Source organism: Curcuma longa, chromosome 11 (genome assembly GCF_044706935.1).
Source record: "Curcuma longa cultivar G26 ecotype Majalengka, Jawa Barat chromosome 11, ITB_CL_G26_1.1, whole genome shotgun sequence".
NCBI classification, from domain to species: domain Eukaryota; kingdom Viridiplantae; phylum Streptophyta; class Magnoliopsida; order Zingiberales; family Zingiberaceae; genus Curcuma; species Curcuma longa.
The window spans coordinates 23,167,463-23,195,307 of NC_133871.1; the positions used below are offsets into that span (position 1 = coordinate 23,167,463).

A 27,845-nucleotide genomic window follows, 5' to 3' on the forward strand; every position below is an offset into this window, starting at 1 on the left:
ATACTCCTCCTGCAGAATGCCGAGGGCATTGGGCAGTTCAGCTACCACCTTCTCCATCGACTACCAATAAAGTGCTTTAATTCATATACAGTAAACAAAGTCAACGCGACGGGCCATGAAGGTCGATGATGGTTTCAGAGTTTGGTCAACTGGATTCCTCTGTTTGATAGGAAGTTTTCATGTATATGTTCCAATTGTTTGAATCTGTCATATGATATTTGATTTTTTGACCAGGATGAATAAGATATTTCATTAACAAATTCTGGAGTACATTCAAAGAACAAAGAACAAAGAACAAAGAACATAGATGGTTGTTGTGTGTATCAGGACATTATTTTTGTTGAAAGAAAGGCTGAAGGCTCAGCTAACACAGCATGATCTGATCAACAAACTGCCTGAACTGCCAAACTCTTCCTTGGTTCGCTGCATCCACTCGAACTGAATACGCTTTCGGCCACGTTGATCGAGCATTGAGATTGCCCAATGCATGCCTGAAATAAGAAAAACAAGATAAGCCAAACTACTTGTTAAATTTGATGTGCATTCTTTGTTTTTGAACTTAGTTTACCTTCTTAACCACATCTAATGCACCAGGAGCATCGCAAGAGCCTTTTGTAAATGAACCGCATGATCCTTGAGGGTTTCCGAAGCTCGCGAATTGGATTTCACTGAAGCTTCCTTCTCCTTGGCAAGATAGTTCAAGAGTGCTTCCCTCGAGAACATTAGCACAAACAGTTCCAACAGCCACTGTCTGAAGATTTACTTGAGAAACATCTCCACCAACTTCTTCAAACAAGACCAGCGTATTCGGCCCTTGGGTAGTGTAGGATCTTGGAACATGGTACCTGTTGCAAGACCAGATCAGAGGTTAGTTTTCAGTAACTATGAGAAAGGAAAGTTTATTTCATTACATAATTTGAGCCATTTCTGCTCACACTTTCTTAAAATGACAGAATTGTTCTTGTGTTATTCGATTTTGGTCAATGGCATTGCAATACTAACAGTATCAGACAATAAGTGTATGAGAAACTTTGTGGTCATCATAAAGCACTTCATGATTTAGGGTATGAGAAGCTTACCATCTCTGAGAAGGCTTTCCGCAACCAGTTCTACAATTGTCTGAATTATATTGTTGTCGATGATCGCAAGGTCCACATCCATTATTGCCAGCAATGAAACTTAGCCAGTAACGGCCAATGCTCTTGCCATTCACCCATGCTTCCCCTTTCGACATTCCTTCCAAATCCAACACCAGACCACCATCGCCCGTTGGAACCTCAAATGTAGTCTAAAATGTTTTTTTTTGGTTAAGACAACAAATTGCAATTAGTTATATGTGTTCAATCAAGCTAAAAATATTTGGTAATTTGAATGATAGAAAATTTTCAATGACTCATTGAGTCTCAAACTTCATTACCTTATACCAAGTCATCGGCTGATTGGTTGGAAGTGTATCAGATTTCCACTTAGCACTGTGGTGTGATGACGGCGAGTAAATTTGACTCCTTTCTCCATTTAGTCCCACCTTAAACAAATTGTGCCATCATAAGATCTTCACTAAGATCTGATAACCAAAACATTTTACAGAAATATCTGAACTAAGTACTTAAAGTTACCTTGTATGACCAGGTGTTATTCGATAAGTCTAGGGAATTGTTTCCATTTCCAATGATTTTGACTGGACCACCATCAATTCCTGCCCTTTGCATGTCGTAAAATGCTCCATAGTTCTGAACATTTCCACAGGAATGATATTGTCAGTCAAGATGTTCTAATCTGAAACCCCTTCAAATCTTTATACCTTACACTCAAATTACCAATTATCAAGTCAAGTCTTAGTGTGGCATATAAAGTTTGATAAAAGATTTAAATTGATTACAAACCGCAAGGCCATCAGTAGCACTGAGCAATGTTATGAAATTAACTCCAACTTGGAATTTAGCTGCCTGCTCAAAGACAAACTTGTAATTTCCTTTTGTAGCGAATTGTGATCCTGTTTCGACAAGGTTTGTTAGATAATTTGCAATATATCAAACTCTAAATTGTACATAGTCGAACATAAGTACATAACAAGTCCAAGAACATATGAGAAGACAAAGTCTATAGGAAACTAGTTATATTGGTAGCCTTATTTTTCTTTCACTTCCTTTGTATTTGAACTATTGGAACCAAAACCTAGTTTGTTTTATACAAGTGATAAGGCACTGATAGGGAATGAAAAATTACCTATAAGGTGCTTGTTAACATAAGCATGAAGAATGTGGCCTTTGGTTTGAACTCGCAGGTTCATTGTGTCATTCCACAGGGGATCGGATTGATTGAGAGTTACACTGTAATAACATTAGACGTTGAGGCCTATATTAGATCATTGATCAAAACCATGGTTCGAAAGTACTCGACCTTGTAGCATAACGATAAAATCACAAACAAAATAGACTTAACTAGTAATTACTGTTTTGCAATTCATGAGATTATGCAATAGTACCTAGTCATGTACCACAAGTAGTCGCTCGTATCACCAGTTGTCATTATCTGCTCCAAGAGCGAGTTATTAGAGAATGAGCCCTTCCCTTTAAGGGTGTCTTTGATCTTCTCGGGATGCCACTGCCAACTAAAATTGGAGCTTGCAGGCTTGTTAATCATCAAAGTGGTTTGTGTTGTTACCTGCAAGCATAAGATAATTTGGAAACTTATGGTCGACTTCTCATATTCAAATAATCAAATTTATTTAATTCTACGAAATGATTCTCATGATTATAATGGTTTACTTGTTTCATCCTTCTAAAAGATGTAGAACATTATACCTTGGCAGTGTTGTAAGCTTCCTGTACACAATCAGGGAGGACACTGATGGACCTACCAGGCACGAAATATTCATTGCCATTGTATGTCACATTCACATCATTTGTCCCATTAACATTCACCAAGAAGCAGCCAGAAGTATCTTCTGCTGAGTATTTCATCACCTGAAAAGGCAACAATACATTGTGACTTTCGTATCGTGCACATTGATAGCTAGAAGAAAGGTATCAGTATGACAAACCGCTACTCCATTTCCTATATTTGTAGTATTCAGGTCACCATATGTGAGAGCCTTCTCCATCAGTCTGATGGCACTATGCAGTTTCTTCAAGTGCCCCCATTTGGGTTGCTTTATGTTACCTTCATTTATGAGGAAAAAGTCTTAGTATTTCCTTTGATTAATCTTTGGTGAAACCCCCATGAAAGGATCTTTAAAGCATAAATGTGTTTCATATGAATAGGTTTGTCTTTTTGAAACTTTTAAGGGTGCTTGTTTTGGTGACAAAAAAAAACATCTAAATTTTCCGATATGAATAATTTGAATTTGCAAATATCATATCAAAACTTTTTAAGGGCGCTTGTTTTTAAGACAAATGATTTCTTTAGTAGTTATATCATAAGACATTAGATATGGTAGCTTTTGGTTCAATCTACATTTAAATTCTATAACTGGATACTGAACTATTTTTTCTATCAAGAGTAGGTTCTTGTAGTACCGTATTCATCCAAAGGAGCATCATAATCATATGATGTTACTAGGAAAGGACCTCCTGAAGTTCGACCAAAGTTTGTTCCTCCATGATACTGAAACAAGGAAATAGAATGATTAGAGTAGCACAAGGTATGAGCTACTAGACATCCAAAAAGGTAATCATTTTTAAGATTATTTTCTTCACCATATAATAATTTTGATAAGTGCCTCCAGAAGCAAAGAAGTAAGCCACTGCATAAGCTACATCCTCAGCAGGTCTATGTGGTTGAGCGTCTCCCCAAGCTTGGAACCTAGATATCCAGATAAAAATCGTTGTGGCGTTTGTTAAGTAAATGAAGTAATTAGGTGGAGAATCATACTCACCATCCTGTCCAATTTTCTGTCCACATCTTGGGACTACCTTCGCGATTTGGCACGAACTTGTGACAGTAGAATCCATTGCAAGTATTTATCTGCCAAGAAGAAGAAAAAGATCCCAAAGGAGCTTGGTAAAAATATGTTTAATTTGTTGTGTTGTCTCAATCTTGCTAATTTGGTTGCAACATATTAACATTTATTTTCTATTTCATGTTTATTCAAATCGAAAGGTGATGCATCTAACATATAGTTGGATATGACCACAAGAATGCAAGTTTAGATAACTTCAAGTGATGGTATTTTATGAACTGTTTATGTAATTTGTGATCTTGATTGAATTCGATCTACAAGAACTTGTTAAAAGTAACATGGCCATTAAAATAAATTGATTTAGGTTAGTCGACTTTACCGTAGGAGGTGGAGCATCTGCTTGTTGGCACATGATCCATGGGACACCTACATTGAGTGATACTGCCATATTCACACACCATTGGAGGTATTGTTTACCTGCATCTCCATACTTGTCAATGAAGTTCCCGTACTCGTTCTCAATCTGACAAATAGGAATTTTGATGTGTATTCTATCAATTTAGTTGCAGAGGAAAGCCAAAGGAAACAGATGAACAGAAACTAAACAATGCTCTACTGTTAGTACATGGAATATGATTCCTCAGGACTGACAATTTCTGCACCTTCTACCTTTATGATCTTAAAAACTAAACAATGTGCAACTTTGTGCTACTGCTCGACTTCCGAAACAGGAGGGAGAGGATGCACATATTCATTCTCCTAATTTTGCTTTTATCAACTCGGGTTTTTCTCAATCTCAACTAGTATTTCAGCATTTTCTAGCTTGTTACTGATGATATTAATTACCTGAGTAAGAATGATGGGTCCTCCTTGAGATGCTAATAGATTTTCCTTCTTGACCATGTCGACTATCAGAGTCGTAAACTTTTGCATTTCAGCCTGCAATTATGAAGTTGAAATGCAAACTTTGCTGGTTATGAGTGTTGAATGGATAAGTTGATCAAAAAGCTACGAACGTACCTTGTAGATGTCATTATTAGTTCTTAGTTCAATTCCTGGAATCTGATGTAGCCACACGGGAAAAGCTCTGAAAAAGAAACAGGGAGCAAAGAAATGAATTCCAGAATGGTGAGATACAAAGTGAAAAGATGAATGGTCGTTACCCATAATTCCACTCGGCACAGACATATGGCCCTATCCTGAGAACAACGTAGAGTCCTGCAGCTTGGACAATCTTGATGAACTTGATGAAGTCGAGATCGCCATCGAAATTATACTGCTCAGGAGTTTCATCGAGGGAGGGATTAATGATCAGTCTCGTCAGATTGCGATATTGCAGCGAAAGTAATTGAGAATTAGCAGACCTGTCCTTTGCGTGGCTCATGGACGTCCCAAAAGATGTAGGTGTCGATGGCATCGAGTCCACCTTCTTTGGCTTTCTTCACCAGGTCAGGCCACATCTGGATCATCACCAAAAACAGAGAAAAATCATGACCAACAATGACGACGCAGTCACTGTTCTGCAGGTGTGGAAGAGAGAGAGAGAGAGGGAATGGCCTACTTGAGCAGTGCTGCGCGGATAGTGGATCGAGCCAGAGACGAGAAGCTTCCTTTGGCCGTCGATGATGATTGCTCTTCCATCGTAGGTGACGTTGGCGGCCGCCGCCGATGAGCAGAGGCAGAAGAAGAGCAGAGAAACGAGGAAGCAGAAGGGTACGGAAGAATGTGAGGAGATCTCCATCATCAGAGATGTTGCCTGAATCAAACAACGGACGGAGGGCGGATTTAAAGAAGGCGATGGCCGAGGTGGGGAAGCAGAAATGCGCGGGTTACCGGTCATCGAATTTGCATGACGGGAACCAGTCGCGCGCGTCTCGTCTCGGCAATGCCGCCCGAATCTAACGGAACGCCCGACGAATCGGAACTACGCCGACAAAAATAGCAACAGATTTCCTATAATAGTAAGATCTATTTACTGCATGCATGCTGCATATTCTCCGATAATCTTTACGGCCATTTTTCCATTGCAAACGAATCATCGATCCAACTACAAAATCGCAGGATGAAAAATTACAAAAATATCCATCCATTTTTCCTGAGCTTCTCTCAGGTAAACAACGTGAATGATTGCCCAGCGGACATAACTGAGTTGGTAATCAGTTCAGTGACGATGATTTACTAACTCCTTCATACCAATTTTCAACTATAAACTAATGAAAATAATAATAATAATAATCTGAATGTTCCAGTTTATAATTTAGAATAAAAATATTTTGTGTTATTTCTATGACAATAACCTATTTTATAAATCAGTTTACGATCTAAAAGGTGCGAGCTGACATCACTTTGATCTAAAAGGTACGCGTGTCGAACGTGTTTTTCAAATAGAAAAATACAAGAATAAAATAGCATAAAGTTCCTTGAGAAGTATTAGCAAACCCTAAATAGTTATCAATTACATAAATACAATATTTAAAGGTAGAAGAGCAGCACAACCCAATTAAAACATAGCTGAAAATTAAGTATAAACAAGAGAAGAACAAAACATAAAAGTTGGATGAAGAATTGTTGAGAGTCTGAAACTCTGAATGTGATTGATAGCTTAGAAAAACATGAGCTGCTGAGTTGCATTCACATTTTGGTAGCCACCATCATAAATAGCTTGACTAGCACCGGCACCCATTCCCATGGCAGCTTGCTTGAGAGCATGCTGAGCTTGGGCATGCATCATTGCCTGCTGGCTGGCACCGATCTTGCCCAATGCCAATGAGCGCTCGTAACCTAAGAGATCAGTCGCAGAGATTCCAGGGAATGTCACAGCAGCTGGGGGTGGAAGTGGCGTGGAGGCTGTCCCGGGAGGAGTGGGCTTGCTACCCCAAGAACACTACAACATAGACAAAGAAATTTGATAAGAATAGTCGTCTCTATCTAAAATGATGCAACAAAATATAAACAAGAATGGCCTCCAATGGGCACTGCCATATGTAAGTAATTTTTGACAGACATATCAACAATTACACTGGTCAAAGCCAGTAGTATCAACCTTGATTGGCTTCCCACCAAGCATTCGACCATTTCCTGTTTGGATAGCCATTGCAGCCTCAGAATGGTTACTGTATCTCACAAAACCAAACCCCTTGTCACGTTGTACGCGAACTTCTTCAATCACTCCAGCGCCAAGAGAATGGAACAGGTGATGGAGATCTAGTTGACTAACCTGCCGGTGTTACAACTCAAAAAAGTTTAATTCCGTAAGCATAGCATGGTGTAAATCTGCTAAACAAGACAGAAGATGCTTCATTGATAGAATGCCATAAAACAAAAGCAAAGAGACACTTGCCTCATAAGAAAGATTACCAACATAGACAGTGGTGTACTGTGGATTATTCTCTGGACCATCCTCATTTGTATTATCATGGACTTCTTCTACAAAATAAGAGAATTTTAGCAGTAATAGATGAAAGGGTTAAATATTAAATTTATCACGCATCTTGCATGGATTTTGAAATCTATCACAATGTGAAAAAAAAAAAAAGTTTTCGTAACGATCACAACGTTTACAACAAATCTATCATTCTTAAGGAACAGGTGCATAGAATGTGTTCCTTTCTTTTTCAACTAATCACAACTTTTAAGTTTGCTTTTAATTGGCAGGTGATGTAGATTGTGCGAGTGATCTGGAAGTTGGCCACATCAGCATCAGGCCTACAGCTTAAACCGCTGCCTGGGTGAGAATCCAACGGATGATAGATTTAACACTAAGATCAAAGTGTTGTCATAAATTTGAAATGATCAAAATCATTAGATTTGAAAATCCAAAAAAAGTACATGATAGATCTAACTAAAAAAATGTTAAGCCAGCTAAAATGCTAATGAGCTTTAATCAACTTCAATCAAAAGTAATGACCAATATAACAAATCGCTCACATTCTCAACCCCACTTTCTACTTATTCTCTTTCAATATGACAAGGGAAATATTAAACTATTTGAGGAGCTTATGCATTAAACTCTATGTTACAAACAAATGAATAGCAAACTATGCTGAAGGTTTTAGAAAACTTATACACAAAATTAATTTACTAGATGAGTAATCAAGAATTAAAACAATATAGAGTGCTATTCCATATATTGCACAAGTAAAATTAGAACATCTTTAATGCACAAGTTAAACTATTCCATATACAAAACAAAAATATTTCTCACTACCGCATAACAGTTCAAGGTGCTACTCACCTGCAGATCCTGTAGTTAATTCCACCACACTCTTTGAATCGGAACTTGTTTTATCTTCGCCAGTATTAGCTCCCTTGGTAGCCCAGTTACAACGAATTTGACGGCTGCCAAGCCACTTGCCTGCATAATGTCGGATTAGAATTATTTTTGTCAACTTCAGAACTTTAAAATTACAACTTAAGAAGGCAGAAAAGCATCACAAGTTAGATTATATCACTTTTTTCTTATTTTGATTTTTTTAAAAGACACATTAACAAGATTTTCACATTAATTTCAGTGTATGCAATAAAAACATTGCGCTAGCAGCCTGAGCAAGTTGATTGGTAGTCCATTAAAACAGATAATAAAAATAGGCATAAGTAACTCACCAGTTAAATCATTTATGGCACTTTGAGCATCCTGACAATTTTAGTTGAAGAAAAAGAGGAAGAGTCAGCAAATTATGTAACTCCAAAATAATATATCAATTGATACACTTACCTGTTGATTCCGGAAAGAAACAAAACCAAAACCCCTTGACCGCCCAGTTTTTTGGTCCCACATGACTCTTGCATCTCTACAACAAAAAAACAATTCAATGTAATATAAAAGAAGTAAAAACAACTTTTGTAAACATTCGGGAAATGTATAGTAAGTCATAAAAGAACACAGAATAACAACAAAAATAGGCACCCTTTGTGAATACTTACGAGCAGCTTGGATACACGGAAAAGCATGCATACAAAGTAGCATCTGTAACCTCAGGGCTAAGATCACCAACGAAGATATTGTAGTGCCCTAAACATTGTCAAAATGTAAAATACTCACCAAACAATTTGATATGTGCGAATCTGAATTGCAACACAAATTTAATAAATGAAATAAACAAAAATACTCAACCAGATGTATCCTCCCTTTGCCCACTAGCATATGCCCAATTAACCTTGATAGATTGACCAAATCTGCAAATATAAATGATGCAACTATGAAAACACTGGATAAATACATATACAAGATATCAAAATTGTCTTATCAAACATACAGTTGTCTTCCATTCAGCATTACAATTGCAAGTGCAGCTGATCGGCGATCAAAGTAATCAACAAAACCAAATGACGACTGCAAAGACCAAAAAAGGGGGGAAAAGACAATGAACATATCCAAGTCAAGAATCAATCCAAAGAAACAAGGAATTAAACGTCAGCAACTAGTACCATAATACAATACATAATATAGGGACCACCACTTACTACCAAACATATCATTGTGCCTATTACTGATGGTTGATGCAGATTAAAATTAAACAACATACTTAAAGTTTACCAAAAAATCTTCTAAAAACATTTCTTAATACTTAATTGTATAACATGATGTTTAGAAAATAACTTGGTTCATTCCCCAAGTGTCATATAGGTTAGACCTAGGAATGTGATAGGAATCATCATCAGACATATTAAACTCAATGCCCCTATTTCTGATTGTCAACTTGATCAAAATGCATTTCTTGAATTGTTGGCCTGCCGCCTGCAAGAAAAGTTATGAGTGTAACATGGCTAACAACCAACAAGCATGATTTGCCAAAATGATTTGTGGAATCACTAAGAAAAATTGGCGAAGTACTCAAGTGAACCTAAAACAAATAGAAAAGTATGTTATGACCCATGGAAATAAGACATCCCCAGGAACACTAAAACATATAAGAAGTATGTTATAACCAAAGGAAATCAGGCATCCCCAAGGAAATACCTTTGCTTAAAGATTGCTATGTCTTAGTTTTTTCCCCCTGAATTCCTTCCATTATAAGAACACTAAAACATGGGTGAAATGAGACATCCCCATTCTATTCTATTCCGATCTATACCACGACCCAAGGAAATCAAATATCTAAGAAAAATTGAAAAAGAAGCCTTAAACATGGATCAGTTTTTATATACTTGGACCAGTTAAAGTTAATGTATAATTGGATATCACTATAAATATGCAAGTGCCTCGTTTAAACATGAAACAAGGTGCTGGCTATCTGTAAAAATGAATAGGAATACCAAATTTCCCAACAAAATATAGACAAAATACAATTCTCAAGGAAGAATACATGATGAAATAGAAGGAATAACAAACCTTTTCTTTTCTAATGAGCTTACATCCTTCAACTAGACCAGCACTTTGAAAAACCTCTTGAAGAAGAGCTTCTGTAACTTGAAGATGAACATTACCTACATACCTGTATTATTCATAAAGAAATGAGAGATAAGGAAGAAGAATCAGGTACAGAATCATAAAGAAAAGCCAATATCTTTCTTGTCAACCAACATCCTTAGAATCACAGTTGTCAAGATTCAGGGACTCCATAATTTAACTAAAAAAAGGCATTAAAATAATTATATATTTACAAGGTAAACAAAAATTATTAAGTTCCTTTAACAACTTCATGAAACAAACTCAATGGCAAACCAATCTCAACGTCAACAAGAATACAAGATCAATGTACAGAGAAGGCCAATGCCAAGAGAATTATGTAAATTAGCAAACTGCATAACAACTTGTAGAGACAAAAATAAATAAATAAATAATGAAGAACCAAAAGAGGATACCCCGCTCATGCCCAACCTAGAATATAGGTGTATTATACAAAAAGGTTGCATATGCACTAAAATTATAGAAAAAAGAAAAAAAAAATCCTAACAAGACTCACACACTGCGACATGTGCTTGGATCAAATCCAGGAGGAAGATTTCCACTTAGGATTGGCTCTATCTGCAAAATAGAAAAGTAAATACACAGAAAAAAGGACAAAAATAACACCCCCAAAAATAAAGTGGGAAACAGCCTAAAACTTACAAGCACTAGTCACGTCAAGGATTTGCACAAACCATTACACTCTATAAGCCGATTTTTTTATAAAAAAATGTACATAAGCATATAAAAGAAGAATTCAAGTATAGAAGCTGGTGGACGGTGAAAGAGTAACTAGTATTATTTTCCAACAGATTAGCATCCTGTTGCTAGTGCTGCTATTTTGGCATTGGAACAACATTCCGAATATATAGAGAAAACATATGTTTAAGAAATTACAAGATAAAAATCCCTTAAATTTATGATGACAAATTATCTCGAAGAAATCTAAATGTCAAAGGAAAGCAGAAAATACCAAGCATAGAGGTAGGACGGTACTCAAGAAATCCTAAAGAACAAAAACAAAATGATATATATAACATACGAGCATGCAACAAAGACCCCGTTGAATTGAACTGAAGGAATCCCTAGCTGAAAAAAAATTAACAAAAACCCTAACAGTCAACCCTAGAGAAAACTCGGCAAGTAACAACCACCAGAAAATAGCGAACATACCCAAAAAAGACAGTTCATATAGCAAAGAAGAAATTTTGAAAGTAAAATAATAATAAAGATCGATCGGAGAAAACGATCTGAAGGCAAGAAATGGAATGGAAACCTGAGGGGCAGCCAAGAGACCGGGATGGGGATAGAGCGATTGCTGCTGCTGCTGCTGTGCTGCTGCTGCTGCTGGTGCTTGCTGCTGCTGCAGAAGGAGGGCCTGCTGCATCAGAGCCTGCTGCTGTTTGAGCCTCTGCTGCTGCTGCATCGTTCCTCGCCCTAGCGATGTTCTAAGGCACCCGCCTGACTCGAGACCGAGTGAATCCAGGCAGAGAAGAGGGAGAGCGTGATCAGCAGAGACACAAAAGGAGACGAAGGAGAGAGGCGATGCGAGGTTCGATCGGGAAAGGGAGACGCGATAGGTGAAAAGAACAGGCTGCCTTGGTACCCTATCTGCAAATTTAACCCATCACGTGGTTTGCTGATCATCTGTTTTGTATTTTGGTACATTGAATTTTAAAATTAAAATTACATCTAAAATGTTTGCATATATCGAAAACTTACGCGCGTGAATGAGAGCGGCCATTATTAATTAGATAATTAGGTCTTCGAGGGTATACTTTTACCCGATAATCATAAAATAGATAATTATAACTGATAAAACTTTTCTTTAGGCTTTTTTTTTATTAACTAACAAAAAATTTACATAATATACTTGAAGGTGTAAAAATTTAATTAAATTCTAATAAATTAAATGGTCGGATTTAAAATTTTAATTTAATTATTTTAAAATTTTATTTTTTAAAAAAAATAATTAATTTAGTTTAATTTTGATTTTAAAATTTCTTATTTAATTAAATCAAATTAATTAAAATAAAAAATAATCAATATCCAATAAATTAATAAATCTTTCCATAATATTTAAAAATTTTAATTATTTGATTAATTTAATTTTGATCGAATTAATCGATATTTTATTGGTTCAATTTATTTGATTTTTATTTAAAAATTCAGTCAATTCAATTAGATTGAAAATTCAATTTATTTGAATTTTACAACCCTATTCAATAGGTGACAATTAAATAGATATTCCTACTATTAAAATCCTTTAAAAAATAATAAAAATTAAATAGACATCCTTAAAATGATATTCCATTGTATTTCAATTATTTTTATTTTTGACAGTATTATAATTATAATATAATATTAATCGATTAGAAATAAAATATCTATATTATATTAATTATAATTAATAATTAATATTAATTAAAAATTATGAATTATAATTATTATAATATATTATTATTAATGTTATTAAAAGTAAAATATTCCTATTGTAATAAGTTATAAATCATAATTAATATAATAACGTCAAATAAGAATACTTTTAAGAATAGAAATAAATTTAGATTATTTTGATGATTAATAAAAACATTTCTAATAAAAAATATTTAAAAAAAAAGGATATTCTCCTATTTAAAATAAAAATAGCAAAAGTAAAAAATGCACTTTTTTTTTACTGAATTGTCAATCATGCATCCTAATTCTATATTGATTTTTTATTGAAAAAACGTTCCACCTTTTTATAAAATAATACAATTATTCTTTGATATTTTTCATCTCTGATCTAAATCCTAAATTGATCGGGCATATTATAGTACCTATGAAGTTGTAGTTACTACACAGTTATAATAGCTATGAAATTATAACTACTATACAATTGTACAGCTACGATTTTATAATTACTACATATGAGATATCATATAATTGTAACGACTATAGAACCGTACATGTTACAATATAAAAAAAAATTTGAGCAAAAGTTAAAAAGACACCCCTTTTAATTAAAATTGTTCGGAGCTTCTAAAAAAATTTCAATGATATTTTTTAACTTGAAACCTGATCGTTATCAATTCTATCCCATAATTGATTGTAGATCTTTGAATAAATTTTGATTTGATATATTATGAATCTTATAGTTCAATCTGAATTAAAAGTTATAATTTCTCAAAGTATAAATTTAACATTTACATTGTGATAGTTACAAAATCATAATTGTTATAATTACATGACAAGGGTTGTAACAATCGTATGATACAATATGAATGTTAAATTTTAAATTTTAAAAAGTCATAACTTTTAACTCAAATTAAATTATAAAATACATAATATATCAAATCAAAATATAATTGATTATCAAAATCTATAATTGATTATGAGATAGAACTCATAACAATCAATCATTTAAAAAAATATCATTTAAAATTTTAATTATATATATTTTTATATTGTAACAAGAAACTGACCAATCTAGAATTTTAGACAGGAGATGATCAGTACTGAAAAACATTTGTATCATTTTAATTTAAAAAATCAATACTTTGACAATCCGTAAAAAAAATTTGCCCTTTTAATTTTTGCCCAATAAAAAATTGACTAATTTAATGGATATTTGAGGTCAACTTTAATTTAAATTGAACGACTATAGTAAGTTAGTGCTGCTCTTGCGCAGCACCACCATTGGCAATTGAAACAGTCAAATATCTAGCCTAATAAACAACAGATCTGGAATAGCACAGGAATGTTGAATTATGACAGTGAGTATCCATAATCTCCCTTTAAAATTTAAAACATTAACCATATCTATCTGGTGCATCGATCTTTATCTGAAATAGCAGCTAAATTATTATATAATAAAGAGAAAATCGACAATAGGGATGCAGTTGATAGCTGGGGGGAAGAAGCAAAGAAAGACAAAATTATGTAGATTTTTTAAAATAAACCAAAAAAATAATAATAACTATAGTGTTTGTCCCTCTGCATTCGTCCTAGATGTCTGACCTAAGCCTAGTAAACAACACAAGGAATTAGCACTCTGTGAGGAAGTGTAAGCCCTTGCAAAGCTCCTCTTTGTGCAAAATGCCAAGAGGGAAGAAATGATTTCATGTATGCTCGGAGAGGACAGCAGTGCTGGAGCCTCCATTCACAAGCTTCTGCGATTTCTTCTTAGTGTTTGTCAGACTGCAGTTGGGGCAAATGTACTCCAAGCCATCTGTCTTTGCATAATCCTGTCAAGAAATGTGCAAATTAGACTTGTATTACTGTTCTGTTGGTGACAAATTTTGAGCAGAGGTTTAGAAATGATTGCAATTGATCACAAGAAAAAAAGGGCTTCTAATATTGATGCATAATATCAATGTTAGCCACTAATAGTTGGACTAGTTATGCAAGGATCAAAGCGCAAGAAGAACCTTAAAAGTAGCAAGACCCAGTCGTCTGTCGCAGCCGAAATGTGCCCACTCCCCACATAAGCCACAATTAACCCAGTCACCAGGAGTGCTACTGTAGAAGAATTAGAATACAAATGTCAGTTTTGGAGCATACCATGGAGTTGAGAAAGGAAGCAAGAAAAGCTTACCTGTGACACAACAAGCAACACTCTCCGTCCACATCATCATGTGCTAGCTCATATTCCAAGAGATATGATTCATAATGTCTTTTTAATGTATTTCCGGCGCCCTGGATCATATGAAGCATTTAAACTCAGTTCTTAGTGATTTTTTATTCATGGCATACAGGCCAACCAGTTACATAGGAAATACACACATAAACACAACCAATCTTGATGCAGGAATACGGAACGAGCTATATTTAGGAAATAAAAATTTTCCCTAATAGATAAAGATACTGGAATCTCATGTTAAGATATTTTTTCAGACAAGAACTGTGTTAAAAACACGAGTTCTAATGCATAGAAACAATGACTGGGAAATCATATGAAAAATAAGAACTCACTGTCATTTTATTAGAAATTGTATAGTTTCGCATCTTTGAGAAAACCTGTCCTTTCCAGTTTATGCCATTCCCGACATAAAAGCCTCCCCTTGAAACTACCTACATGGAAACCCATATATGCAGCAAAATTTGAATTCCAGATCAAAAAACATATAATTAGCATCAAAATATTCTACACTTCTTCCAAAAGATATAAAAATATACATAACCTCTTTATACAAGTTGAACAGATCTAGACGTTTTGCATTGAGTACAACATCAGGAAACTCAGAAAGTCCTCCTTGTGGAACAAGTCGACTATGCCCTCTGTGGATTAGAAATTGCATGACATCTTCAAGGAATTCCTCCTAGTTACATGCCCATGGAAACAAGGTTAGTCAAAAAGAAAACTACCTTATTCAAGACCACAGAAGGTGCAGAAGCTCACTTCAGAACAATCTTGAATTGGTGATCTACTACATCCATGTTTCTTCAACGGTAAAGGATTTAGAGGTATATTTTGTTGCTTACGAAAAGAATTTGATACAGATTTTCTGTGCATCAAAGGAGTGCGAATAGTATTATGCTTTGTGGAAGGTACATTTTGCAGGTTAACTTTTGCCTGGCTTCCATCGTTCATATCCTTGTCAACTCCTGAAAAAGGCAACATTTGATGTTGGCGCGAGCGTGGAATGGGCTTCATTGTAGCGATCTTAAATCTTTTATAAGTGCTAGGAATCCCTTCACATGAGCCAACTTTTTTCAAGGCATCGCCATCATGTTTCAGAAAGACTGACCCATCAGTTTCTACAATACGGTTACAAGCATCTGAACCATCCAGTTCAGTTTCTGAAGGTCTGGACCTTTGTTTCCTTGCAGGAGATGAAAGAGCGGGCAGAGGAAGAAAGCCTTCAAAGATGTGGCACTCTCTTCTTTGTTGCCGCCAAAAGAAGAGAAGGCGATCAGCATCTTCTTTTTCAAATGATGCAACTGCAACACCTTGTATACTTGCAATGCCAAGAGTTACCAAGCTACGGTGGGATACATCCGAAGCCAGCTGCTTCAAAACCTGTGTTACATCTTTTTCAGATCTGAATCGTTCGTATATCAAATTATTGCTTCCAGCAAAGATGACAATTAGAAGACGGTAATGTCATTAATAACTATACGATAAACATAAGTTTCCAGCAGAATAGAGATTAGCAGCCAAAGTTACCAAGAGCAGACCTGGTTGCCACTTGCCAGACCCTGCATGCCTTTAGTAGATAAAATAAAGCATATCTAGGTGAAAAAAGGCGCTGCAGTGCATGGCTTTCTTAAAAGGTCAAAGGCACCCAGTGTTCTTGTTTTACCTTGCTATGTATGTCGTTTATCCTTTTGTGTGCATGTTTTTGGTTGACAATTTATATATGTTCATTTCCTTATATATCAATCACAAGACTAGAAAGGATAAAAAGTAGAAGCTATAACATCAAATAATTTGTTTCCATCAGGTAAAATGCTCAAGATAGTTTAGGATTCAAGAGCTGTATGCATAATAGTGTTGATGTTTTTCAGTTAAGATATCTAATATGATATTTTTACCTGGATGTCTATAATAGGATTAGGAGCTGATAATTGGACAAAAGCCCAAGGGCAGACCCAGGCCCATTGCCATTTGGTTTGGACTTGGACAATAATAAAAAGCTTAATTAATAGGTCTGGACAGCATTTAAGATCCACACAATTATTTTGGATGAGCTTGGATATATTAATCAAAATCATGCTAATCCAACTAGATCTCACATTTTAATTAATTATAATTATATATAATTTTAATTTATAACTAAGTTTATTTGAATTAGCATTTTTGTAGATTGACTATGAAACAGAAACTTATCTTATATAGCCAATTGAAAGTATTATCTATACTATGCATTGTTGGAATAAAGACATACTCTTTTCTTCATCCTCTTTTTTCTTTTATAGCCAACTTATTACACCATTAATGTCTTGAAATTTAGGATATTTAGTGGTTGATAAATTCAATGAACAGGTGTGGAGAAATTATGTGATATTAGGATCAGGCTTGGACAAACATTTAGATTTGATTTTGGGCTTGGCTTGGGCCTGGATGAGAAGGGGAAAGTGTAAGTCAATTGTGCCTGGCCCAGGCAAGGCTCAGTCGTCCAATAAGCACCTCTAGTTATAATATAAGACTTTGAATATATAGGTAGTAAAAACTTAGATCGATTTGCTTTCTACTAATGAAGTGTTAATGATGTTTGGAGTTGGTATGTGGTTGCGTCACTACTAGTGCATATGCAATATGTAGTGTATGTGCAGATATATATGCGGTCTTCATAAAAAAAAATATTTAAATTTGATTGTATCATTAATTTATAGTTTAACCAGTTGTTAAGAAATTACTTGATATAAGAAATTCATTTAATGGAAGTTTAAGTCTCCCACTAAAATAATTTAATCAATGAAAAAGGAAATATATCAGTTTTGCATTTGTGATCCTCCAAAAAATATTTTAATTTAATCATATTAACAGAACTATAGTCTAAATAGGTGCACAGAATTTAAATTTAATCAAGCAATAAACATGGTATGTATCTCCCACCTAATTCCAAAAATGTTTCCATGATCTGTCAGTGCACCAAAAACTACAAAACACCATGTGGTGATCTATTCTATGTATCATATAAGTGAACCTATCAAATCAACTTATGCCATTTGCCAAAAATAATTTTCTTTTTTATGCAAATCAATCAATTATTGCGATTAAATGACATAATTTAACATAATTATGGGCATTCAGTAAAGTGTAAAAGTTTAGCCTTGGAGCCAACAGGAAGAAATGAACTAATGATAATGTTGCATGCAATTTAATTCAGTGCAAATTTAGCAGTTATGTTTTCATAGAACTCATCTTTCAAAATTGGAGTGGTACAACATCTATTTATATAATTCTGCACATCACTGATTTAGCAATAATTAAGGTCTGCAAAATTGTTGTTTAAGCCAATACTTCACAAGTTTAACACATAAAAAAATAGTTTTCAGAGGTTTTTTCGTGATCATAACTAATCCTTTGAAAAGGAACAAAACATCATGCTTACCACATAAGCACGGGCAGTGACATATGTCACACCCCAGGCTACTTCTTTAAACATCGATTGTTTTATCAACAATGATTTATTGATTTCTCATAACCCATATCATTCCTCCCCACTTTTCCATTTGAAACAAATTGTACTTGGTTTTGTTTCCTTGAATTAGAAGTATTTGAAATTTCTTAGTCGAAAGCACTATTTTGGCCTCTGCATAAGCCATTTATGTATCCGTATAAGCTTATTTAGGAACATAATAGCATGGAATTATAGCCACATGAGAATTATGCAGGTTAAACCAGTCCCTAGTTAAATTCAAGCTAATAATGTGGCTTGATTAAACAAATTTCTGTAAATAGACAAACATGAAGCATATTCTTCATATTGTTCAAGGCCACTTACAAATTTTCTTTTAGGTTAGCTAACATGCATTTTTATATATATAGTATGTGTAAAAATTTAAATGGAATTAATAACTTTTAGGATGACTAATTAATTGCTAAACGACATGTGCAAATTTCATTATGTTGATTATGCCGATTGTTTAGGTTGTTTAATTCGATATACTATATCGTACCTGAAAACTCATTTCTTTTGACATAAGATGTTTATTACTATCAATATAACTAATGTTAGTTTTTTATTAAAAAAAAATTATGAACCACATATGCATTCTGCATGTTGTATGTGTTGTCCATGCACATACGTTTTAAACCTTGGTTGAAAGAATTAATTACTACAATAGCTCTAGAATTAATTACACATCAAGCAAAGGAATTTTATACCTTCTGCTTTCTTCATTATTCATTTGATGATTAAATAGAACATAAGCTAGAGATTAACTTCTCCACCTGCAATTAATTCCTCAAAATAATATGTTTATTTGCATTTAGTAATTTAGTAGAGAATACATGGCCATATATGACTTTTTCCAGGCATGTGCCTAAGACTCGCACCAAGATCCACAACCTCTTAGTGTCCGGTTGCATCTATCACCTTTAAACACTGCTTAGAGCTAACAACAAACTCACAATTGCATGTTTAGAAGGTTGTAATGTAATGTATTGGATATTTTAAATTTTGCACTATCTGAACAAACTTTAGGGATACTGCATCTATTTTCAATTGCCAGAAAAGTCTGTATATCTTTGAACAAATTAGTTGAATAGTCAAGAAAGGTAAGGGGAAAAAAAGGAAAAGCAATACTTAAGCATGACCATAGATATAGTAGTTTGATTAAAGGTTGCATAATAAGAACAAATTTTTGAAAATAGGTTATCATTTATCTACTACCTTAGTATGAAACACATTCAAAGAAGGAAACTAAACTGATGCCTTAGTTGCCGAATAATTTCCTAAATTGCAATCTATTTTTAATGTGTCATATCCAGGCATAATCTACAAGGAATTTAGGGGTAATATCTGATGATACTATGTCATCCCTTTTATGCTGAAGCACATGTAGTGTGAAGCTAGAAGCATGATAATTATATAAATAATTCCTTCTTCCTCAACTACTTCAAAAGAGATTTTTTAAAAAGTAAAAGTAATAACTTCTCTTGCACTTGTCCTACATCAGAGAGTAATTAACCTGAGCAGCCCACGATGGAATTTTCATCCAAACTTCAAAAACAGAAGCTCCACAAGCAACAGACATAGAAGTCATAGGCTCTGTTGGATACAACTTGCTTTTGTGAAAATCTGGAAGAGAATGAGCTAGCTGATTCTTCTCAATAAGTTCACTTTTAATGTGGCTTTCCAGTAGCTGCAGATAAGTAGAAAACAACTTAAGGACGGTAATTTAACCAAATCACAAAATGTACAGCGATCTAAGGTTTTACCTGATCATCAAAACATGTTTGTGCACTGCCTGACACAAGGAGTGAAATGTGTGCTGAACTACTAGTAACAAGATCGCATCGCATGGTAACAACACCACGAGAGAGTGAGCCAGCTTGCAGAGGAGGAGGTGCAGCACTGTCAGAAACATTAGGACAATCCACCAGTCAGTAGCAATGACAATCATCTTATATATGAAGCATAATTACCAAAAACTTAAACAATGGGGAAAAATCACAAAGCAAGCTCCGTTTTGCACCAGGAACATAACCATTTCTATGCAGAAGAATTTATCTCACATGGGTCGGATGTAAGATCTAAATCTGTAATGATAAGCTAAAAAACAGAGATAGGTTTAAAAGATCAACCACTCAAACAGTCAAAGATCACTGAATGTCTGGTTCATGAAGAGTTTTTTGTTTTTATTTTTTTCAGATTCCATTTTACAGAAAATAAGAATTCAATAATTGAAAAAAAAAGTGAAAAAGGAAAATAAGAATTCCATTAGGATAATTGTCCTTTATCATAGACCGACACAATATCTCCTATCCACAAATTCACATGGTAACAGAGCACACTTTTAGGGCTAGGCTTTTTAGAGTGTTCCCTTTGGGGGGTTGGCCTCCCCCTCTTCTGACAAGTCATGTCCTCTGTGACCTCTGCCTATGTTTCTAGGCCTCATCTCCTGCCACGCACAAGAGGCAATTGTCAATGACACAGGCAACATACCTATGGCATGGCCTCCTAATTCGGCACAAGCTCCTAGCTTCTTCCAATTCCTCATTTCCATCATGCTTCTTATCTTCCTCTCCAACAACTTTTCATCTTATTCTTGTATCATCTTCTCTTTTGTCCAAATCTATAACTGCATATCTCCTCCTATTGTTTTCTCGTCATGCTACAAAAATCAACTCTGTTTCTATTGGTGTATTGAATATGCGCCACTTAGACCATGAAGACCTTAACAATGTGCTCTTCCACTTTCTATTGAAGAAAATATCTTGTTCAGCTTGCAGTATCTTTCAGAGGATCAAGCTATGTAATTCATCTTTCCTTCAAGACGTTCACATCTCTTTCTTCAATCGATTATGTGTTGTTATATACACCACCTCAAAGATAAACCCACAAGAAATTAACTTTTGAAACCTCTCTTCATCCTAGTTTCATTTTGTCTTCTCTTGTTATCCTCTCTTATTATTATGTTCACTAGCCTGAGGCTACAAGGATCATCCTTTGTGTGCTTCACCAATAAACTTTTTGGATGCTCATGCTTAGAGATACTGACGATAATATTGGGGATGGTTTTATGCATTTTGTTTTCATATGATACGGATTATTTCTTTTATGCATTTTACTTTTGCATTTTTTTTTCATCTATAAGTATGAGCCCAGTTATGTCGGCCAACATGAGTCTAGTTAGGCTTATCATTCTGTGTCAAACATTGTGTCCACATATGTTTGAGATATTTAATAAAATTTACATTATTTATTCCTTGTTACAGTCTTGTATATTCTTTTGTGGTATTATAGGTTATGATACAGTGGTGGATATTGCCATGAGAAAGGAGGTTATCCCTTGTATAGGGACAACTCTACAGGCAGTGTCACTTCTCACGAAGATGGCTCTCCTCTTCAAGATGAAGACACCAGTAAAGGGCTTCTCTCACGCAGTCCAGCAGCTTCTCTCATGCAAAATCCAGAAGCTCCAACAAGAATGGCTGAGGAGAAGTCCTTGTAGGCTTGTAATGAACTCGTTAATTCTGGCCTGAGTCAAAGCCCCATTCCTCCATACCAATTTTTCTCCTCCTTGCAGTGAGAATCATTTGGTTGAAATGAGAACAAGAAATCGTTTGAGAAAAATTGTTGATTCATCCAGATTTTTCTCAAACTGTTAATTCTTTAGTGAGATTATTGTGAGTTTGGATCTTATCTTCATTTTTCTAGTAGCTCTTGAAGGGATGACAAGCATATCACTGGAAATTTGATATGCTCTAGCAGATCCAACTCGGACAATCCATATCCAGATCAACCGAGTTTGACAATCATGGATCCTGCAAACCATTCTAATTCACATGCATGACTCTTCAAACTTGAAGTGAATCGCTTGGATTAGTAAAGTTTTTAACAAACAATTGCAAATGGAGAAACCTTAATGCTCATTAAGGTCAGGATTCAGTACCAGCAAAATGCATATAAATTAAATCCAGAGAATTGGAGCAAAGTACAACAAATACCTGATTCGGTTGTGAAGTTTACTCCCGCGAATCTAAGTCAAAAATTAAAAGGAAGTCAGATAAAGTTGTAGTAGTGAACTTATGATTCTAAAATATGATACAAGGCTAGTAGGAATAACACTCAGAACCATTCCAAACTCAATTGTAGTGTTTCAGAAACTACTTTCATGTCTACAAGACAATTCCACTTAAGATCTAGAATTCACATCCATCTGTTCTCTGTACTAACTCAACTCAAAGGAAGGCATCTTGAATATTAAGAATATTTTATTTTAAGGACAGTTATGAATGTAGCTCCAAATATTTGTCGTCAACTATGTTAACTTGAATAAAATGAAACGAAATATTTTTGAAAATGCTAAAATCTTGAAGAACTAGAAAACTTTTCCTCCAAATAGAGTGGAAAATAGATCCTAAAGCCTACTTGTTCTGTAAATGGTCCGGTAAATCACCCTATATATTTTATTGTTGTCATCTCCACTCATCCACAAGCACATGTGTGCTCAATGCTTACTGCCAGAAGCAAAAATAAGCTACTTTTGAGCATTCTGATTACCTACACCTCAAGCTCATAAAGAATCAAACTGACTTGAGTGCTGAACTCCTGAAATGGATACTATAATTCAAGGACCTTATAACTTGGTGATAGCTGATACTATTGTGGTAGATTTCATGTGCCTTCTATGCACGAATTCTTGCACAGAGTTAAAAACACAAGGCAGTTTGACATATAGTTCTTTGGTTGGCTCTCATATCAAACGAAGGAAATAAATATAGAATAAGCTATTATACAAGAGGCTCTGCACCAAACTTCTTCATTATACATGATATGAATTTGGATGCCACATGTGTAGGTCAGATGCAGAAACTACTTCCAACCTTCTTTCTCAATGGCATTTTCCACATTTGACTAGCCCAGACCCTCCCTAATGGTCATCTACTGGATTTTTTTAGTCCTTGTAGGAACCTTTGTTTACTTTTCCATTAACATATAAAACATATGAAATGGATATCAGAGCATTATTGCTTGAATGGATTCACGACATTTAGAAAGAATGAGCAGAAATGTACTTGAGAACTCAACTGAAAAAAAATGGATATCAGGCTATTCATGTTGGCAGCAATGGTATAATATAGTGGGTGATTGTTTAGCTAACAGTCAACTACAATATATAACCATACTCTTACACAAATTCATATAAGCAATACATAGTTATGCTCTCCACCTTCAAAAAATATGAACATATAAATGAGGAAGGCAGAAATAACAGGCAAGCATTAATTCATGACGCTTACTTCAATGTTGAAGAGGGCGTTAAGTCCATCTTCAAAAGCATTCAATAGACATTCCTGAAAAATAGTGTGCTCATGTAAATAGTTGAACAAGCAGCAAGCACTACTTCAAAAGATAAGTTACCAGCTCACCGATGTGCAAGGTGCTCCACAAATTAGAAACCTCACATCCATATCATCATCATAAATTTTTGTCACAGGAAGGGCATCCAGAGATATCTCTTTTCCATCCTCTGGAACACTTTCAGGAATTATAGCATTTATTTTAGGAGCATCACCCAGTAAATGTGGTTCAAATTTATTGTTACAATGTTGATCATTAGCATGCAAAACAAAATTGTTGCTTTCACAATAGAGGCGAAAAGATGCATGGGCAAGTTGAAAAGCATCCCACGCATGGCAACATGAACTGCATAAGAAACACCCAAGCATAAGACTTCAATAAGTTTAGCTCCTTACAGTCAAAAGGACTTTAATCACTCAAAGTGAAATAGAAAGCTGGAAGCACAGAATAGTACCTCTGCACTACTGACAGTAGTGACTGGTGAAAATGAGAAGCTGCATAAGACGAGAACTCATTCTTCCAGTACATCACGTATGGAATCCCCTGACAAACAAGATTGCATGATCAATAATTTATCTGCATGAAGATGCCATGACATCCAATCTTGATGAGTGAAAGTAAAATAACATAAAAACATAAGTTACAGCTTTGCAAATTTCTTAAAATAGGCATGCAATTGTAGAGCTAAGGAATTCCTCCACCTTAGAGTGTAGTGTTTGTGCTATCTTTTCCCCATTAGGAACCTCCAGATAAACCTGTATCCATAATTGCAAATAGAAAACATGAAACATGGAGGATAAATTTAATATATAAAATTAATGACAAGTACATGTGGTGTAAAATAACTATGGTCTCTATTGCAAGGAAAAAGGACTGGAATAAGCAGATCTTATCTTCAACAAAATGAGCATCATGAAGAATAATATAATATATGCTCAGATAATGGATCTCCAAAAACCCAATTTGGTTTCTTTATCTGCATATGATAATCATATATTATGCACCCATAAGACTGTGCAACCTAAACAAAATCAGTGTACATGCGCAGGGTAGAGGCAAAAGAATGGATGCTCAAAGGAATGCCAGATGATGAATAGGATGCATCAGAATATAAGGGGTACTAATCATGATTTAAAGTATCAAGCTGTGCCAGCCAGCACAGTGAAAATTTCTTGTCCTGCTAGAGGACCAAGACACACCTACAATTAGCAATGCCACAAAATCAACAGTCTGTACAATAACACCAAAGTTTAGCAATGAAGATGAAGGATGTCCAGTGATAGAAATTGTACATGATTTCATATTTAATAACATTCACATAACCTTAGAGATTTCTATTTACAGGTAATCAACCTCATCAAGGAGCAGGAGCATACTACATAGGAGACAACAAAACCAATGCTCTCCCAATATGATCCAAGAACTAATGAGAAAATAACTAGTATAATCCCTATGAATTGCACTTATTTTGTTTATGCATCAAGTGCACAAGTATTTAGAAATTTGTAAGAGATGTATAAAAAAAAATTTCAAGTTCAGGTTTGCTAATAGTCGATGATTTAGATCTAGGTATGTATCGCCATATCCAGGCATGTCCCATTCTATGTCCCATTCATAGGCATTGTCAGGATATGGCCCATCCTGATACACCATATGTAATGAGATGCAACCCTATATGCTCCCCAATGTTGCATAATGTTTGATGTGGGATTGAATATGCAACAGATGAAGATCCACTGGCAAAGAGCAGCAGTGACAACGACACAAGGCAGACTGTAGGTTCGCTCCTCCTTTCTGCATTTGACTAGACAGTTATACACAAACAAAGGAAAGGAGGCAGCAAATGAAAGAGAAAATAGAAATGAAGCATAGGAAGAAGGATCAAAAGAAAAAAGATGCAAGAAGTGGAAGACGTAGGAGCACTGGGAGAACTAAACAAGGGATAAAGGGAGGTCTAAGTTAGCAACCTTAAAGGTTAACACTGAAGTCCAGGCAGGAACCTAACAAATGGCTCCTTAAACCCTTGAATTAAATTAAACGTGTAGATAAGATGAGCATAAGTTCTGATGCTATAAGAACTACTTACTATTGTGGGTGGAGGAGCGATGAGAGAAGCGAACATCTCAGGCTCTGAAACATCAAGGTCTTCCCAAACAAGATTCCCAATTTCTTCCTCATTTTCAAGTTGCTGCCCCTGGAAGAACAGGATATTTGGCTCCAATGATTTCTGAGCATCACGAAAACTATCTGGTGTCGGATTAAAAAGTGTATGGACCTGCATTATAGGAGTAAATCACTAACAAAATAATAATAAAAAAAAGGCACTAAAACAAGCTTTCATGAAACTTAACAATAGTACAAACCTCAATTCGCCCTGACGAAAGAAGTTCAGGAAACGGGTAAAGACGCTTACACTTCACCTCCTGCCTGTCGGCGAACTTCCCGCATAAAACCGCAATGAGCCTACAAGATTGCTTCGAGGATCCTCGAGATTGATACATCCTTCCTATGTATGATGAAAGGATTCACGATTCAAGCAAGCTCGTCTTCCTCTCACTACAAACCTCCTTACGCCCAATCCAACTGATGGCAACAAGGAGAAAACACGAATACTAAGCAGTGAAAATTGCAAGTGAAAACCCTAAATCCTTTGTGAATCCACTGGGTACTCCTCTGTATTCTTCTAACAAAAGTAAAAAAAGCGAGACCTTCAATACAAGCCCCAAAATTGAGCAAATCCTTATCAAAATCCTACCTTTGCTAGTTGCAATCTCCGCAAGTCGTCCTCCAACAGAATCTAGATCATAGACTCATCCCAAAGGATTGGCGACTTCAAAAAATTCGGGAAGGGAAAGGAGATCAGCCACGCCCAAATGAAGAGTAAAGTCGAGAAAAATTAAAGATATTGAAACCCTCGCCCCGAATCGGAACCCTAATAAACTCCCTATGTCGGAGTCAAACAAAATCCATGTTTGTTTCGACTTTAGGGGAAAAAAAATAAAGGACCAAAATGGATCGTTGAAAAAAAAAGGTAAATAATGAATTAGAAACAGGTACCGGAGCGAACAAAAAAGGGTAATAAAAGACTCAGAATTAAACAGAATAAATTGTTAAAGAGAAGGTGGGAGTTTCGATGGCTGGATTGCAATCAAGGTCTGGATCTTTCTTTTTCCTTCTCTTCTTTTTTTGGCTTTTCCCAATCCGATTCATGACTGCTGATATTGCAGTATTATTGCGGCTCCCTCCGACTGCACGGAACAAAACAAAACAAAAAAAAATAGAAACTTTTAATTCAATTCAAATTATAATAATGAAGGACTTGGACATCGGAATCCAGCGTACGATGATCAATTTGACGTGGGCTTCGACTTGGATCGCTGGAGTGGATGATGCTCTGGGGAATGTTCTTGGTCTCATTGATGGAGGCTGCGAAGCACGTGTTGCCCCACGGTTTTGGTCTCCTTGATGGAATGCTGCGGAGCACGTGCTCTGGCCTTGGTTTCCATCTTTTTTTTAAAAATAATTTAGATGTCTAAATTTTATCTCGTTAATTTTTATCTGTTAAATAAATTTAAAATATAATTTATATATATTTAAAAATTAATTTTCAAAATATTTATTCTATTTAAAATTTAAATTCTAATTTAACGAGAGATTGAGGAAAGATCCTCCTTTTTTTTTTTTCCCTCTCCTATTCCCCTCCTATTTAATTTGATTCCATTAGTTATTGACATCTTCCACAAGTGATTCTCTTCCTGCAAATTCAAAATAATAATACAAAAATAATAATAATTTTGCAAATTCAAAATCATGTGTGAATTTATATTTTCTAAAAAATAATATTAAATAAAAATTTTTATTTGATGTGAATTTGTTTGAAATTGAAAAAACGGTGTTTTTTTTTCACAGAGCATCACATGAATAATAATGCTGAATGTTTATTACTGTAATACGGAACTCTTTATCCCAATGCATCATAGCACATGGTTATAGAGGGCAGATAGGATCATCAAAAGAGCAGATCATTCTCAAGAAAATTTCAAGTGTGTTAGACAATCATTTACGTGGATTTCAACCAAATAACCTCATTCGCACA

At 35.1% G+C, this 27,845-nt stretch overlaps 3 protein-coding genes across 5 annotated transcripts; all 3 read right to left on the bottom strand.

Moving 5' to 3' along the window:
- Positions 1–287: 287 nt before the first annotated feature.
- LOC141836872 (beta-galactosidase 15-like) lies at positions 288–5,814 on the bottom strand. The gene is made up of 20 exons (XM_074724339.1): positions 5,735–5,814; positions 5,463–5,657; positions 5,266–5,361; positions 5,065–5,177; positions 4,922–4,988; positions 4,748–4,840; positions 4,281–4,424; positions 3,878–3,966; positions 3,699–3,804; positions 3,519–3,606; positions 3,044–3,162; positions 2,805–2,966; positions 2,486–2,664; positions 2,227–2,330; positions 1,884–1,993; positions 1,617–1,730; positions 1,418–1,525; positions 1,080–1,288; positions 569–845; positions 288–491 (listed from the first exon to the last, which is right to left on the bottom strand). The coding sequence occupies exons 2-20, from the start codon at positions 5,643–5,645 to the stop codon at positions 384–386; spliced, it is 2,469 nt and encodes an 822-aa protein (XP_074580440.1). The 5' UTR covers positions 5,646–5,657; positions 5,735–5,814; the 3' UTR covers positions 288–383.
- A 558-nt stretch (positions 5,815–6,372) lies between these two features.
- LOC141838303 (oligouridylate-binding protein 1B-like) lies at positions 6,373–11,919 on the bottom strand. 2 transcript variants are annotated; one of them, XM_074725746.1, is made up of 12 exons: positions 11,566–11,919; positions 10,807–10,868; positions 10,233–10,335; positions 9,157–9,233; positions 9,015–9,076; positions 8,825–8,912; positions 8,616–8,691; positions 8,504–8,534; positions 8,136–8,255; positions 7,242–7,324; positions 6,945–7,118; positions 6,373–6,785 (listed from the first exon to the last, which is right to left on the bottom strand). In XM_074725746.1, exons 1-12 carry the CDS (start codon positions 11,713–11,715, stop codon positions 6,504–6,506), a joined length of 1,308 nt encoding a protein of 435 aa, XP_074581847.1. In that variant the 5' UTR covers positions 11,716–11,919; the 3' UTR covers positions 6,373–6,503. The 2 variants fall into 2 exon arrangements, with proteins under 2 accessions (XP_074581847.1, XP_074581845.1); XM_074725744.1 differs by having other exon boundaries at positions 7,242–7,327; positions 11,566–11,918.
- Positions 11,920–14,013: 2,094 nt separating this feature from the next.
- On the bottom strand, positions 14,014–27,165 carry LOC141839721 (AT-rich interactive domain-containing protein 4). 2 transcript variants are annotated; one of them, XM_074727539.1, is made up of 17 exons: positions 27,092–27,165; positions 26,505–26,997; positions 26,113–26,332; positions 25,836–26,024; positions 24,451–24,504; positions 24,204–24,292; positions 23,818–24,094; positions 23,689–23,742; positions 22,393–22,424; positions 20,161–20,296; positions 19,911–20,084; positions 15,670–16,290; positions 15,452–15,589; positions 15,243–15,341; positions 14,866–14,966; positions 14,699–14,789; positions 14,014–14,515 (listed from the first exon to the last, which is right to left on the bottom strand). In XM_074727539.1, the coding sequence occupies exons 3-17, from the start codon at positions 26,248–26,250 to the stop codon at positions 14,390–14,392; spliced, it is 2,319 nt and encodes a 772-aa protein (XP_074583640.1). In that variant the 5' UTR covers positions 26,251–26,332; positions 26,505–26,997; positions 27,092–27,165; the 3' UTR covers positions 14,014–14,389. The 2 variants fall into 2 exon arrangements, with proteins under 2 accessions (XP_074583640.1, XP_074583641.1); XM_074727540.1 differs by having other exon boundaries at positions 26,113–26,432.
- Positions 27,166–27,845: the final 680 nt, after the last annotated feature.

Bases quoted from the DNA above. Each gene is read 5' to 3' on its own strand.
- LOC141836872 (XM_074724339.1), bottom strand. From the start codon at position 5,645: ATGATGGAGATCTCCTCACATTCTTCCGTACCCTTCTGCTTCCTCGTT. The intron at 3,967-4,280 runs GTAAAGTCGACT...TCTTCTTGGCAG, and splicing joins CAGATGCTCCACCTCCTACG to ATAAATACTTGCAATGGATT. The intron at 3,163-3,518 runs GTACTACAAGAA...TCATAAATGAAG, and splicing joins TGCTCCTTTGGATGAATACG to GTAACATAAAGCAACCCAAA.
- LOC141838303 (XM_074725744.1), bottom strand. From the start codon at position 11,715: ATGCAGCAGCAGCAGAGGCTCAAACAGCAGCAGGCTCTGATGCAGCAG. The intron at 10,869-11,565 runs GTTTCCATTCCA...TCTATTTTGCAG, and splicing joins GTCTCTTGGCTGCCCCTCAG to ATAGAGCCAATCCTAAGTGG. The intron at 9,077-9,156 runs GTATGTTTGATA...TTATATTTGCAG, and splicing joins ATGCTGAATGGAAGACAACT to ATTTGGTCAATCTATCAAGG.
- LOC141839721 (XM_074727539.1), bottom strand. From the start codon at position 26,250: ATGTATCAATCTCGAGGATCCTCGAAGCAATCTTGTAGGCTCATTGCG. The intron at 23,743-23,817 runs GTGAGCTGGTAA...ACTATTTTTCAG, and splicing joins GTGGAGCACCTTGCACATCG to GAATGTCTATTGAATGCTTT. The intron at 14,516-14,698 runs GTTCTTCTTGCG...ATTTCTTGACAG, and splicing joins TGGGTCTTGCTACTTTTAAG to GATTATGCAAAGACAGATGG.